Source organism: Ipomoea nil, unplaced genomic scaffold (genome assembly GCF_001879475.1).
Source record: "Ipomoea nil cultivar Tokyo-kokei standard unplaced genomic scaffold, Asagao_1.1 scaffold3130, whole genome shotgun sequence".
Taxonomy (NCBI): Eukaryota; Viridiplantae; Streptophyta; class Magnoliopsida; order Solanales; family Convolvulaceae; genus Ipomoea; species Ipomoea nil.
This window is the reverse complement of record NW_017619558.1, coordinates 1,204,794-1,221,420: the sequence shown is the minus strand read 5'-3', so window position 1 is coordinate 1,221,420 and position 16,627 is coordinate 1,204,794. Positions and strand designations below refer to the sequence as shown.

Sequence of the window (16,627 nt, the reverse complement as noted above, 5' to 3'; positions counted from 1 at the left end):
TTAATCAATACAATCCTCATCTGGTATCAGTATCCAGGGTTTCTTTCATGGCAACATTGGGAAATAACAATGGCAGTTCTGTTTGAGATTCTTCCGAACGAACAGTGTCCGAGGTTACCCCCACCCCCGTATATCCAAATCCAAGCCTGTCCTCCGCCCATCACTTCGTGTCTATTAAGCTCACCACCCATAATTATTTATTTTGGCGTACACAGATGTTACCATTCTTGGAAGGCAAGGGATTGCTTGGTTTTGTCGATGGCACTCTGCCATGCCCGGAGGTTACTGGGCCAGCGGAGTCGACGGCCGACAGTGCCGTCACGCCACCCTCTGGTTCTGCTTCGCTGGTGTTCCAATGGCGTCGGCAGGATAAGGCGATTCTCTCCTTGCTGATCTCGTCTCTGTCCGATGAGATGTTGCCCATGGCGATCGGCCGTTCGACGTCGCGACTGTTGTGGGTAGGACTGTGCATTCAGACAGTTCGGACGAATCGGATGGCGGTTAGGCTCCTCTGATCAGATTTCGGATATGTATTTTGACTACCCTATCCGTTTAAAATTTTTGACTTATCCGGTCGGTTATATCATTGTTCGGTTTGGATCGGATCGGTCGGATATCCGGCATTATTTCAGATATTAAAAAATGTTGAAATCAAATAAAAAATTCATAAATTAAAATCAAAAGCACAATAATAAGTAACTGAAAGTCTGAAATATTGAATAAATAAGTAAATAATTGATAGAATGATAGTGTAATAGACTAATACCTATAATACTAAGTTACTAAGTTAGTAATTAGTATTACTAAGTAGTCTATTAACTAACATTAAGAGTCTTAACTCTTAAGTGTCTAAGACTCCAACAAAACTACAAAAGTAAATAACTACGAAGTAAGAACTGTTACAGTCTTACAGACCAAAACTCTACAGAAGTACATACTACAAACAAATTTACATACTACATACACAACTGTCTGTCTGTCTAAACTGAAGCACCAAAAATACAAATTCAGCAAAATAAGCAACTCAGCAACTGCAAGTGTCAACTACTCAACTCTTAGACTTTTAGAATTCAGACAATTAGACCTATTCTTCTTCCTGTGAATTGTGGCAAGTTAGTGTAAAAAATTAGTACTACACAGTACACAAGCAAGTAAGCAACTGAGCAAGCATTAGAAAATGAAAAACAGAGAAGGGATTATATAAATTTGAGCTCAGTAAGCATTGTTTCCATATTATTTGGATTAAGGGCCTATTGCTTCAATATACCTTAAGTATAGAGCAACTGACCAACTTAATCCTTTCCTTTTCAGATTAAAGGTGGAAGCTTCATCATTGCCAAATGCCAACTTAAAGTGAACAGACAGAATAAAATAGTCCATACATTACCAAATGCCCAAGGTACTTGAGGCAGCAACTTAGTACACGTAACACCCCGTGTTACGACCCCTAAAACCAATTAATTAATTAACCCATAGCCCAAGAGAAAGAATAAATTATAATAATTAATTAGGCAAAAAGGTCCACCATAATCCATGGGCCCTTATCCCTAAACCCAATCCTTAGTTCCAAAAGAAATAGAATTAGCAAGCCCATAATATTAGTTCCTAACTAGGACTCCTAAATATATAAATAGGGGACTTAAGGGGCACCTAGAAACCCCCCACCACAAGAATAACGCCCACCACCCCAAAGAGCTCCAAGAATCCCCCTAGAAGAAATCAAGAAAGCAAGAAAGCTTAAAGAAAGGCCCTCCATAGCCGAGGAATTAATTAAGGCTAAGAGGTAACCCATGTCTCAACAAAACCTATTTTCATAGCTATGATTTCCCCCGTAGGATTTCCCCATATTATTGTGTATTGATGATTTGCGATATTGTTATTGATGATTGATGGGATAATTCCATGGGTGATCTTGATATTGAGAGATTCTTGATAATTATGATGTTCTTGATGATTATGTGGAGTTCTTGATGTTCATATGTCATTCTTGATAATTGTATACGCTTATGTGTTATTTGCACCGAATCTTGTAATTGAAGGACGAACCGTATTCTTGTGGGTATAAAAGTGATTAGAACCCTAGGTTGTACCGTATGATATCATTCTTGGTTTATCGGGTGGGAAATTGCATGTTTGGGGTGTCGATTGTGTTAGAAAAGCATGATAGGCTATGTGCCGTACATTTCTCGTATTTGATCCGTTAATTGACTACGTGTTGATCGTTAATTGCGTTGTAAAGTGTCTAAGCATGGTTTCGGGTTCCACAATGGTTCCCGGGGCGTTTTTGTGATGAAAAGAGTTAGTGGGGGGTAGGTTGGGGTAGGGGACCCGCCACCTACCCACGGCCAAGACGGGTAGTCCCGGCAGCGGGCAGCCGGCGGGCGGGCAGCTGCCCGCCGGGCACTCGCTGCCCGGAACAGTGCACGCCGGCGGGTGGACCCCCACCCACCGGCTACCCGCTGGAAAATACCCCAACCCGGGATTTCGGCTTCCCCGTTTGATGTTCCCCCGACCCCCGTGGTGTCCCAATGGACTCCGTCTATCGTGCCTATGTCTAGTTTGATATTTCGGGTACCGTTCGTAGGTTGTATGAATCTTATATATTGCATGCTAGTTGAATTGGTATCCCGTTGACCTAGGTGAAAGGAGTATGAACCCCTTAGGATCATTCTTAGTATGTGAAGGATCACGCATAGGTTTTGTTATACGTTTTCTCCCCCTTCCCAATGTGTTAATGTGGGTTGCATGTACTTGCTATGTGTTATGTGTGTATGTAACCTCGAATTGGTTAAGATCAATCGGGCTATACGGGCAGTCGGGTGGGCTGAGAACCATACCGGCTGTTAACCAGGCTGGTAGAGACCGGTCAGGTATATAAATATTATATAGGACTAAGTTCCACTATACGGGCAGTCGGATGGGCTGAGAACCATACCGGCTGTTCACCAGGCTGGTAGAGACCCGTCAGGTATATAAATATTATATAGGACAAAGGTCCACTATACGGGCAGTTGAATGGGCTGAGAACCATCCCAACTGTTAACCAGGCTGGTGAAGACCGGTCAGGTATATAAATATTATGTAGGACAAAGGTCCATCAGTCGGTTGCGATCGGCTCCTCCGTAATGTTAGACGGGGCAGGGTGCTGCGGGGCCGTGTCAGAGCTATATGCGCTGACCCTTATGTATGGGCATGCGATTGGTCCTGTGGCACCAACAAAGTGTGCTATGTGATGAGATATGGATGAGTTGTTGTTATGAGTATCTTGGGGATGTGACTATGGGACTTATACCGGGAATTGTTTATGTTGGGTTATGATTATTAATTGTGCTCAGCTTTATCTGTCTTGCCTGTTGTGGATTGTATACGCTTGTTATAACTGTTGCTTGTGTCTAGCCTTATCTGTCGAGTCATTCCCGGTTTTAAAAGCTAGAGTTCGTAGGATATATCTTCATGCTCAAAATGGTTTTCGTATATCTATATATATCTCTATATGTATTGTATTTCAACGCGTTGGAGTGGGTTACCAGCATCTCTGCTGAACAGATATATTTGGCTTTCAGGCACAGACGAGTAGTTCACTGGAGTGCGCTAGAAGCTTGGACGTAGTTTAGATAGCTTTTCCCTTTCGACCTGCGTGCCATGATTTAGTACTGATGCTATTTGAGGATATTAGTCAGTTAGCCTGTGCACCTAAGTTCTCTAGCTCAGGTGTGGCATAATGCCCCATACTCTTGTACTATGTTCTGGGATTTAACGAGATTTCACCTTTATTTTATAAGTTTTAAATATCTTGAAAATCTGGGGTGTTACAGTTGGTATCAGAGCCTAAGTTTGACCCTAGGATAAGACTCTTAAGACCGGACTTTAGGACAATAGGCTCGAACTCTAAGTATCTAGGAACATAAGATTCCGGAATCTTAGGACACGCTGTGAGATTGTGAAACCTACACATAACCTCCCTTACCTGGAGAAAACTTTCCCCCATTATCACAAGGAAGGACACCAAGCCCCAATTTAACGTTCTTATAAACATTGACCCAGGAAGACGACATCATGGCACCCAACAGAAGACAATCAAGGACTCCAGAACCCGCCACGCACGACCCCCTAACCCAAACGCTACAACAACTAACACAAGTCGCCCAAGCACAAAGCAACGTAGCTCTCCGCAGCGACAGGCCCCCACCACCTCCGTCGAACGCGAACACCGACTTCGCCCGACAAGTCTCTAACCACCGACCACCCACATTCTCAGGAGAGGAGGATCCCGTAATTCTGGAAGAATGGATCCGAACCCTTGACAAAATCCTCGGGTTAGTGGAATGCCCAGAAAAACGCCGCGTGGAGATAGCCTCGTTCTACTTCGGACACGAGGCCGATCTCTGGTGGATCCACGAGGGTCCCACTTACCAACAAGAACCGGGGTTCAACTGGGAACAACTCAAAACGCGACTACGAGAGAGGTTCTATCCAACACACGTGAGAGCGTCCATGTACGAGGAGTTTCTCCATCTGAAACAAGGGACAGCTACCATTATGGAATACCACAAACGATTCCTTGAACTAGCACGCTTCGCACCCGAACTTGTCCCTACCGAGGTAACCAAAATAGAGAGATTCGTATCGGGCCTCAACTTTGAAGCCCGAAAAGCACTAGTGGTAAGCAGACCTCGGACTCTCAACGAGGCTTACTCCAGTGCCGCTAATCTCTACCGAATCCAACTACTCCAACGCGGGGTTCAGGAGCAAATGCAGAAGAGGAACCCCGGAGGAGGGGCACCACCAGTAAAAAGAACAAGAAGCGACGCCAACACGAGACCTGGCAACCCGACCAACCAAAGGCCACCTCGGGAGAACAACAACGCTAGCGCCAGGGGCTTTCCTTGCCCGAAATGCAACAAGAACCATAGAGGCAGGGATTGCATGGGCAAACCCTTGCGATGCTTCAACTGCGGAGAAGAAGGACACAAGGCCTTCCTTTGCACCCAACCCCAAAGGCCACACACTACCACCATGGGACAACATGGGGGCACCACTCATCAAGGAAACTACGGCGCTCCCGGAAAAATATTCGTCATGAGCCGCACTCAAGCCGACCTCGGGAACGAGGGCAATCTCAAGGAAGGGAACCTAAGCCCAGAAGACGAGGACCACGCAAACCCCGTGGGAGAAAGCCAAGAAGACGAATTATGCCTAGGTTAGGTTGGCAATTTCTTGTAATCACCCTCGTGGTAGAACTACTTACTTAGCTTAATTACTTAGAAATATTATAAATAAAAGATTAGTTCATAATTCGGTTCTATTTGCAAACTAGCCAAACCTCACCACTAGAAGCCGAAATAATGAAAAAGAGAAAGGCCCCATCATCAAAGAGCCTAGTCTTACTAATGAGAATTGAACTCTTGACCTCCCACTTACAAGACCAAGGTCTTAACCACTAGGCTAAAGGTGTTTCTTGAAAACTTAAGGGAACACTCCCTTGTTAAAGCCCCCTACAAATCCCTAAAACCCACAAAATCCCCAAATCAAAAACCCTTCCTCTTCCTCTTCTTCTTCTTCTTCTCCCTCACTTTCTCCCCTTCCCTCTTCTACACACCTCCCCGCCACCCCAAACACCAAACTAGCAGCCCCATTCGATCGCCGCCCACGGCCGGAGCCGCCATCGACCGCCCAGACGGCGCCCCACCGCACGTCGACCTCACCGCCGGAGGACGCCCGCGACGCCAGCACCACCCGCCACCTGCCCGAGCTCCACCCGCTGCCACCACTGCCCGACGCCACCGAAAACCACCGCCCCACCTCACCAAGCCAACATCGGAGCCCAGTCGCCGCCGCCTCCCTCGCAATAGAGCCGCATCGCCAAAGACCGCCGGAAAAACGCACCGGAGCCCCACCGCAGCCCCGCCGGAAAGTCACCGGAAAAACTCGCCGGAAAACGTCACCATCAAGCGAAGCATCACAATGCCAAAGAAGCCCCTCGGGATCCGCACCTCGGAGTGGAGCAACGCCGATTACACCGTAATCGGAGGTAAAGCACTTGAACCTGACCAATTCTCTCCGGAATTGGTTGATATGCTTAAGCATCAAGGGCTCTTAGATACATACCTCGAAGAAATTTGCCAAAAACCCGAGGATGAACGAAGAGATTTGGTCGACCAATTAGACATTTCCAACAAGAAGCTCAAACGAGCGATGCATGATTGAGGAATCCTGGAGGGAAATGAGGACCAGGAGGAAGATGACGAACCCAACCCGTCGGTGCAACCACGATCAGGAGGGAACCCAAGGGAGCAAAACGAGGGCTCAATCAATGTACGCATACTCGCACAGCTCAACCAGCAAAACCAAATCATGGAGGAAGGGTTCTCATCCTTGATCCGTACGACACACGCATTGGATCAGAGGGTGGCAGCAATCGAGGCCACCTTGGGCACTCGCGGGACGTCCAGCTCAGGAGCAGGAGACCGAGGTAGACCCAAAACCTTTCTATCGCAACACCACCAGAAATCCAGTCTACCCCAGATAAGGAAAAAACGTGGGGCCACATTCCTAACCGGGAGGCCAAGATGCGGAATGCCTAGGGGGTGAAAGAATGGATTAACGCACCGGGCTTCGGGGACGAAGCCCCTCGTAAGGGGGGGAGAGTGTAACACCCCGTGTTACGGCCCCTAAAACCAATTAATTAATTAACCCATAGCCCAAGAGAAAGAATAAGTTATAATAATTAATTAGGGAAAAAGGCCCACCATAATCCATGGGCCCTTATCCCTAAACCCAATCCTTAGTTCCAAAAGAAATAGAATTAGCAAGCCCATAATATTAGTTCCTAACTAGGACTCCTAAATATATGAATAGGGGACTTAAGGGGCACCTAGAAACCCCCCACCACAAGAATAACGCCCACCACCCCAAAGAGCTCCAAGAATCCCCCTAGAAGAAATCAAGAAAGCAAGAAAGCTTAAAGAAAGGCCCTCCATAGCCGAGGAATTAATTAAGGCTAAGAGGTAACCCATGTCTCAACAAAACCTATTTTCATAGCTATGATTTCCCCCGTAGGATTTCCCCATATTATTGTGTATTGATGATTTGCGATATTGTTATTGATGATTGATGGGATAATTCCATGGGTGATCTTGATACTGAGAGATTCTTGATAATTATGATGTTCTTGATGATTATGTGGAGTTCTTGATGTTCATATGTCATTCTTGATAATTGTATATGCTTATGTGTTATTTGCACCGAATCTTGTAATTGAAGGACGAACTGTATTCTTGTGGGTATAAAAGTGATTAGAACCCTAGGTTGTATCGTATGATATCATTTTTGGTTTATCGGGTGGGAAATTGCATGTTTGGGGTGTCGATTGTGTTAGAAAAGCATGATAGGCTATGTGCCGTACGTTTCTCGTATTTGATCCGTTAATTGACTACGTGTTGATAGTTAATTGCGTTGTAAAGTGTCTAAGCATGGTTTCGGGTTCCACAATGGTTCCCGGGGCATTTTTGTGATGAAAAGAGTCAGTGGGGGGTAGGTGGGGGTAGGGGACCCGCCACCTACCCACGGCCAAGACGGGTAGTCCCGGCAGCGGGCAGCTGCCCGCCGGGCACCCGCTGCCCGGAACAGTGCACACCGGCGGGTGGACCCCCACCCACCGGCTACCCGCTGGAAAATACCCCAACCCGGGGTTTCGTGTAACACCCCAGATTTTCAAGACATTTTAAGCATATATAATAAAGGTGATATCTCATTACATCCCAAAGTATATCATAAGTGTACGGGGTACTATGCCACACCTGGGCTAGAGAACCCAGGTGCACAGGCTGTCTAACTAATATCCATTGAAACACAATGCATAATATGGCACGCAGGCCGAAAGGGAAACTACTCTACTTCTACGCTCCAGTTCTAGCGCGCTCCAGTGCTCTAGTCCTCTGTGCCTGAAAGCCAAATATATCTGTTCAGCGAGAGATGCTGGTAACCCACTCCAACGCGTTGAAATACAATACATATAGAGATATATATAGATATACGAAAACCATTTTGAGCATGAAGATATATCCTACGAACTCTAGCTTTTAAAACCGGGAATGACTCGACAGATAAGGTCAGACACAAGCAACAGTTATAACGAGCATATGCAGTTCACAACAGACAAGGCAGATAAGGCAAAGCACAAACAATGATCATAACCCAACATGAACAATCCCCAATATAAACCCCATAGTCACATCCCCCAAGACACTCGTAATCACAACTCGTCCATGTCACAACACATAACACACTTTGTTGGTGCCACAGGACCAATCGCATGCCCATACATGAGGGTCAGTGCATATAGCTCTGACACGGCCCCGCAGCACCCTGCCCCGTATCGCAACACAGAGGGGTCGATCGCAACCGACCGATGAACCGCAGCTCATCTTAGTGTTTGATCGCAACCAAACAGTGGACCGCAGCCCAAGAGAATGTCATCTGACCGCAGCCAGGAAAAAGGACGAACCGCAGCTCGTATAGAAACGTTTGATCGCAACCAAACGATGGACCGCAGCCCAAGAATATCAATCTGACCGCAGCCAGCTTCTGAACCGCAGCTCAGGATAACCAATCCAATCGCAACCGAATTGGGGTAACACACACATAACATAAAGCAAGCACATGCAACCCACATTACACATTAGGAAATGGGAGAAAACGTATAACAAAGCCTATGCGTGATCCATCACTTACTAAGAATAGTCCTAAGGGGTTCATACTTCTTCCACCTAGGTCAACGGGATACCAATTCAACTAGCATGCAATATAATAGACTCATAAACCTACGAACGGTACCCGAAACATCAAACTAGACATAGGCACGATAAATGGAGTCCGTTGAGACACCACGGGGAACGGGGAACATCAAACGGGGAAGCCGGGATCCCGGGTGGGATGAATTCCCAGCGGGTAGCCGGTGGGTGGGGGGGCCACCCGCCGGCTGCCCGCCGGTTTTACTGTTCCGGGCAGCGGGTCGCCGGCGGGCAGCTGCCCGCCCGCCGGCCACCCGCTGCCAGGCGGTGATTCTCGGCACCGGGTAGGTGGCGGGTCCCCTACCCCCCCAGCTACCCCCCACTGACTCTTTTTCATCAATTGTGCCCCGGGAACCGTTGTGGAACCCGAAACCATGCTTAGACGCTTTACAACGCAATTAACGACAACACGTAGACAATGAACGGATCAATTACGAGAAACGAACGACACATAACCTATCATATTTTTCTAAATATAATCAACACCCAAACATGCGATTTCCCCACCCGATAATCCAAGAATAAGATCATACGATACAACCTAGGGTTCTAATCACTTTTATATCAACAAGAATACGGTTCGTCTTCTAATTGCAAGATTCCGTAAGAATAACACATAAACATCAAGAGCATCACATAATTATCAAGAACAACGCATAATCATCAAGAACTCCATATAATTACCAAGAACACCATAATTATCAAGAATCTCCCAATATCAAGATTATCAAGATCCCCCATGGGATCATCACATCAATTACCAATAATAATCATCATAACTTGCCAATACACAATAATATGGGGAAACCCTAAGGGGGAATTATAACTATGAAAATAGGTTTTGTTGAGACATGGGTTACCTCTTAGCCTTAATTAATTCCTTGGCTATGAAGGATCTTTCTTTAAGCTTCCTTGCTTTCTTGATTTCTCCTAAGGGGATTCTTGGAGCTCTTTTGGGGTGGTGGGGCGTTATTTTTTGTGGGAAGTTCTAGGTTCCTCCTAAGTCCCCTATTTATATATTTAGGAGTCCGAATTAGGAACTAATATTATAGGCTCGCTAATTCTATTCCTTTTGGAACTAAGGATTGGGTTTAGGGGTTGGGTTTATATATGAGGGCCCAAGGACAATGGTGGGCCTTTTTCTCTAATTAATCATTATGATTCATTCTTTCTCTTGGGCTATTGATTAATTAATTAAATGGTTTTAGGGTCCGTAACACGGGGTGTTACATTTCGGCTTCCCCGTTTGATGTTTCCCCGACCCCCGTGGTGTCCCAAACGGACTCCGTCTATCGTGCCTATGTCTAGTTTGATATTTCGGGTACCGTTCGTAGGTTGTATGAGTCTTATATATTGCATGCTAGTTGAATTGGTATCCCATTGACCTAGGTGAAAGGAGTATGAACCCCTTAGGATCATTCTTAGTATGTGAAGGATCACGCATAGGTTTTGTTATACGTTTTCTCCCCCTTCCCAATGTGTTAATGTGGGTTGCATGTACTTGCTATGTGTTATGTGTGTATGTAACCCCGAATTGGTTAAGATCAATCGGGCTATACGGGCAGTCGGGTGGGCTGAGAACCATACCGGCTGTTAACCAGGCTGGTTGAGACCGGTCAGGTATATAAATATTATATAGGACTAAGTTCCACTATACGGGCAGTCGGATGGGCTGAGAACCATACCGGCTGTTAACCAGGCTGGTAGAGACCGGTCAGGTATATAAATATTATATAGGACAAAGGTCCACTATACGGGCAGTTGAATGGGCTGAGAACCATCCCAACTGTTAACCAGGCTGGTAAAGACCGGTCAGGTATATAAATATTATGTAGGACAAAGGTCCATCAGTCGGTTGCGATCGGCTCCTCCGTAATGTGAGATGGGGCAGGGTGCTGCGGGGCCGTGTCAGAGCTATATGCGCTGACCCTTATGTATGGGCATGCAATTGGTCCTGTGGCACCAACAAAGTGTGCTATGTGATGAGATATGGATGAGTTGTTGTTATGAGTATCTTGGGGATGTGACTATGGGACTTATACCGGGAATTGTTTATGTTGGGTTATGATTATTAATTGTGCTCAGCTTTATCTGTCTTGCCTGTTGTGGATTGTATACGCTTGTTATAACTGTTGCTTGTGTCTAGCCTTATCTGTCGAGTCATTCCCGGTTTTAAAAGCTAGAGTTCGTAGGATATATCTTCATGCTCAAAATGGTTTTCGTATATCTATATATATCTCTATATGTATTGTATTTCAACGCGTTGGAGTGGGTTACCAGCATCTCTCGCTGAACAGATATATTTGGCTTTCAGGCACAGACGAGTAGTTCACTGGAGTGCGCTAGAAGCTTGGACGTAGTTTAGATAGCTTTTCCCTTTCGGCCTGCGTGCCATGATTTAGTACTGATGCTATTTGAGGATATTAGTCAGTTAGCCTGTGCACCTAAGTTCTCTAGCTTAGGTGTGGCATAACGCCCCATACTCTTGTACTATGTTCTGGGATTTAACGAGATTTCACCTTTATTTTATAAGTTTTAAATATCTTGAAAATCTGGGGTGTTACAGTACAAGTTACCAGGCCTTCATACTTACAGAGTTTGAGACTTACAGATGTCCAGTGTAATTGAGCCAAACACAGTGGGCTCAAAAAATAGCATGTGAGATTAGATTGCAATTTAGCTAAACAGTCAAATACTGTAAAAGATTGCAATAAAATCAAGTAAGTAAATCAAGTAATGTAAATAATAACATTACAGGAATTGTAGCAAGTGTAGAACCAAGAGACCACCCACTTCCACCATCACCACTTAACTCTGCAAAATAAACAACAAAAGTTAAGTGTATTAACAATTTAAGCAATTTAAAATATAAGTATAAAGGATTATAAAGTTAAAACTAAAAAGTCATACCTTTTTCAAACCTCTCAAACTCTTCCAGATTATCCTCAATACATACAGGAGTATTTTGCATTCTAAGCCAATCTTGTGTACACACCAATGCTTCCACAATTTTTGGAGTTAAAGAACTCCTAAAAGGATCCAATACTCTTCCAGAAGTACTGAAGGCAAATTCTGAGGCTACAGTGGAGATTGGAATGGCTAGGACATCCCTAGCAAGCTTAGACAGAACTGGAAACCTAGCAGAGTTGATCTTCCACCATCCAAGTATATCAAAAGATTATTCCTCTTCAACTATTCCCTCACTCAAGTACATATCCAACTCAGTTTGTTTCTTACCCCCAGACTCCAATCTTTGCTTTTTAATTTGGGACTTCAGAAAATGTTGTGGCTTCCCAACAGAAATAGAAGAGGCAGATGTAGGCTGTACAGACACAGGCACAGAAGGGACAAGCATAGAAGGGACAGAAAAAGAGGCTGATGTAGAATAATCATCAAATAACTCAGCAAGACCAGCAACTACTTTGTCATAGAATGGTTTACCCTTTTCCTCACCATACATATGATTAAACTAAGTAGGCATATACTCTAACTTGTCTCTAGGGCCTAGAATGTTTGCAAAAAATATCATTAGATTCATTTTTTCAACATCACCCCAATACTTCTCAAATTTTGCCTTCATATTTTTCCCCACCACACCAACTGGCCCACCAACTTCCACCATGCCTTTCAATATGCAGTACATATCAGAAATCTCAGTAAAGAATGTGTTTGAGGTGACATATAAAGAACCAGAAATTCTAATGGTCATGTCATAAAAACACTTCAGTAACTGAACCAGACTGCCAACAGATTCCCAGTCCATAAAATCAGGAATTGAATTACCCAAATCAGACTTAAAAGAACAATCTGACTACAAAGATTCAAACACTTTTTGGTAAGTTAATGCAGACTGCAACATCAAATAGGTAGAGTTCCATCTGGTTGGAACATCTAAACACAAAGAAGACCTTTGTTCAATACTCAACCAATCAGCCAAATCCCTGAACTTCTTGAGTCTAGCAGGAGAGTTTCTAACATATTTAACCACCTCCCTAACCTTCTTAACAGAACTATCACAATCTTTCAGACCATCTTGAACTACTAGGTTTAAGATATGGGCAATACATCTCATGTGAAGATACTTTTCCCTCACAGTAGATGATCCCCAAGACACCAATTTTTTCTTCAGAAACCCCATAGCAGTGTCATTTGATGAGGCATTATCAACAGTCACAGAAAACACATCTCTAAGCCCCCACTCTAGCAAACAATTTTCTAGGGCTTTGGCTAGATATTCACCTTTGTGAGAGGTAACAGGGACAATTGCAAGGATTTTCTTATGAAGCTTCCACTCAGAATCAATGAAATGGGCAGTAACTACCATGTAGTTAATTCTTTGGATGGATGTACAAGAATCTGTAGTGATACTAACCCTATGACTGCATCCCCTTAAAAATGACTTCAATTTAAGTCTCTCCTCTTCACAGTCCACAATTCAAATTTATCACAGTGACACAGTCAGTGCTTCCACCAGAATGTCACACAACATATCACACATTCACACATTCTGAAATCAATTTTATAACACTATGGTTTTAATAAAAACTCAGTGTTTCCACCACAATATCACAGAGACACAAAATAGATCAAAAATTCGCAATAAACTCAGAGTAATATGCCAATAACTTTAAGAAATAACTTTTACAAAACAAGGGTTTGCATTTTGCAGTAACAAAGTCAGTGCTTCCACTACAATATCACAGAGACCACATAATATATCACAATAAATTTAAGAACTGCAAATATATAAAAATAAGGTCAGTGAGTTACTTCTTTTCTCACAAATACCCCGGAGAACGAGGGCTTCTGTTTACTGGAAGTCGACGACACCACTAGTCCACCACAGCACCACGTCCACGTCCACCACAGCACTACTGCACCAGTCAGAGCCTCAGGGCTTCCACCAGTGACCAATGTTTCATCGTCTATAACAGAACCAACCGGACAAGGAGAGTAGAGACTACAAAGAAGGTAGTCTCTGCTTAGTAGAGAAGAGAGAACTGAGGAGTGAGGACTAAAATCGCAAGGTGCGACTGCGTAGAGAGCCAGAGAGAACTCAGAGAATGAGAGAAGACAGAAGAGAAGCTCTCGTTTGGAAACCCTAAGAGAAGAGACTGACTGCGCAAATGAGAACTTCTCCATAGAAACATATATATATATATATATATATATATATATATATATATATATATATATATATATATATATATATATATATATATATATATGTGTGTGTGTGTGTGTGTGTGTGTGTGTGTGTGTATATATATATATATATATATATATATATATATATATATACTAAGCCTAAAAGACGTCGTATTGCACTCTACGTACGTAACCCTAGTATTAATCGGGTATTCGGACAAATCGGGTGTATTTTTTAGCCCCCCTACCCGAATGCCGTAAACCGATGTCGTTTTAGATGTCGGTTTGGTTTTTCGAATCGGGTAGCTGTTCGGTTCGGTTTGTCTTGGTCAGTTAGCGGTTCGGTCGGTTTTTTCGAGTTTTTCGGATTTTGCTCAGCCCTAGTTGTGGGCGGCGATTGAGCAGGAGCTCGGCTCGGTGACACGTTCGCGGGTGTTGATGCTTCTCGGCGAGCTGCAGGGGCTGTCGCAGGGAGCTCCGTCCGTTTCTGACTATCTGAACAGGGCGAGGGTGTTGGTTGAAGATTTGGCGCTGGCCGGACGGGTGATCTCGCTTGATGATCAGAATGTCTATGTTTTTCGCGGCTTGAGATCGGAGGTTCGTCCTCTTGTTGCTCCGTTGACGCGTGGTTCTCCGGTAACCCTCTCTGAACTCTCTGATTATTTGACATCGCAGGAGTACATTTGTGTGCCAAGTGGTGGTGACGCTGCTGCACCCGCTGCTGCACCCGCTGCCATGGCAACGTACTGTGACCGTGGAGATCGCGGTGGTGGCCGGTCTTCTCGTGGTGGCTCGGGCAGTGGAGGCTCGGGCAGTGGTGGGGCGGTGGTGGCCGCGGTCGAGGCCGGTCGGATATTCGGTGTCAGATTGTGATAAGCTCGGGCACTCTGCACGGGCGTGTTTTCATAGGTTTTCAGAGACTACGGATCCTCAGGTTCATATGGTCTTTTCTGGTGGTGAGAGTGGGAATGTTGAGTCTCACCAGTGGTTTCCTGACACGGGAGCCACGAATCATGCTACTCCCGACTCCTCTGTGTTGATCACTTCGGCTCGCTATGATGGCTCGGACACTTTACGGGTTGGTAATGGTGAAGGTATGCCTATATTTAGTGTTGGGTCTGCTTCGATAGCTTCTTCTTCTAGGTTGTTATTAGTTTGAATGATGCCTTGCATGTTCCTGGTTTGTCCTCCTCGTTGCTTTCTGTACAACGTTTTGCTAAGGATAATTGTGTCTTTTTTTAGTTTCACCCGGATTGTTTTCTTGTGAAGGATCTCATGACCAAGAAGGTGGTTTTTAAGGGGGGTACCTCGGGAGGTTTATATTAATGGCCCACGCCTTCTTTGAGTCTGTCTGCTTATATTGCTGCGCGTGCATCGTCTTCTACTTGGCACAAGCGGCTTGGTTATCCACACACACGGGTTCTGCGTCAGATTTTGCAGTTGTCCGGTGTTGGTTTTGTTAATTCTAGTGAATTGTCGCGTTTATGTTCTTCGTGTCAGTTAGGGAAATCTTCCCGCTTTTCTTTACCTCGTGTCGAAACAAAAAGTATTCATGTGTTAGAGCTTATATATACTGATATTTGGGGCCCCGCGCCTGTGTACTCTGTGAATGGTTTTCGCTACTTTGTTTTATTCGTGGATGATTTTACACGATATGTGTGGTTTTATCCTATGCGTGCGAAAACTGATATTTATTCTATTTTTGAACGGTTTTGGTCACTAGTTGAGCGTTCGTTTTCCCATAAAATTGTGTCTATTCAGTCTGATCTAGGGGGAGAGTACAAAAAGATCCACTCTACCTTTGAGTCTCTTGGAATTCTTCACAGGCAGTCCTGTGCGTATACACATGAACAGAATGGTTGGGTAGAACGCCGCCATCGGCGTATAGTTGAAACTGGGTTGGCCTTGATGGCTCAGGCGTATATTCCCTCTCGTTTTTGGGATTATGCGTTTGAGACTGTGGTCTATTTGATTAACAAGATGCCCACTCGTGTGTTAAATAATGAGTTCCCCACTATCGTTTGCATCGTTCTCCTTCGTCATATTCCTACTTGCGTGTTTTTTAGCTGTCTGTGTTTTCCTTTATTATGCCCGTATAATCGTAATAAACAGGAATATCGTTCGTCTCCCTGTGTTTTGTTAGGGTATCCTGACTCTTTTCGTGGTTATCGTTGTCTGAATTCTAACACTAAAATGAACTCTTGTTTTAAGAAAGTCTATTCGTATAACCTTAGCTTCGAGGACAAAGCTTCTTTTAAGGTGGGTAGAATGTGATAACCCAAAAATATTTTTCCTAAAAAAACAGTGTATGAATTGAATATTTTAAATCGAGTTTTTAGATCAATTCAACACCAAGAAGTAACCAATTTTGAAAATCCCAAGTTTCGAGTATATTTATGTACCAAGTTTTGACCCAAAAAGTCAATCTGAGTGAAACTAGAGAGGAACCTGTGAAACTTGAACCCAATGTTTTATTTAGAAACTATCTATTAGAAAATCTATTTTGACCCCAAAGTTGTCTAAAATTATTTTTAAAGCCTTAGTCTATGTTAAAGAAATGATGCCTAATGATTTTCCTACAAGCCAAGTAAAGGTTTGATTTTGAACAAAGCTATTTTACTTTTCTACCCTCATCAGCCAATGATTTCTACCTAGGGTTTTGGACCCCTATATAAGCATCACTATTC

General features: G+C 44.2%; 1 protein-coding gene and 1 long non-coding RNA gene across 2 annotated transcripts; one reads left to right on the top strand and one right to left on the bottom strand.

Annotated features, from left to right (window-relative positions):
* Positions 1-12,261: 12,261 nt before the first annotated feature.
* Positions 12,262-13,116, bottom strand: LOC109166930 (zinc finger BED domain-containing protein RICESLEEPER 2-like). Its single transcript, XM_019315828.1, has 2 exons — positions 12,620-13,116; positions 12,262-12,532 (listed from the first exon to the last, which is right to left on the bottom strand). Exons 1-2 carry the CDS (start codon positions 13,114-13,116, stop codon positions 12,262-12,264), a joined length of 768 nt encoding a protein of 255 aa, XP_019171373.1.
* Positions 13,117-14,974: 1,858 nt separating this feature from the next.
* LOC109166938 lies at positions 14,975-15,544 on the top strand. The gene is made up of 2 exons (XR_002051759.1): positions 14,975-15,034; positions 15,210-15,544. It is a non-coding gene; the product is annotated as an uncharacterized LOC109166938 (long non-coding RNA).
* Positions 15,545-16,627: the final 1,083 nt, after the last annotated feature.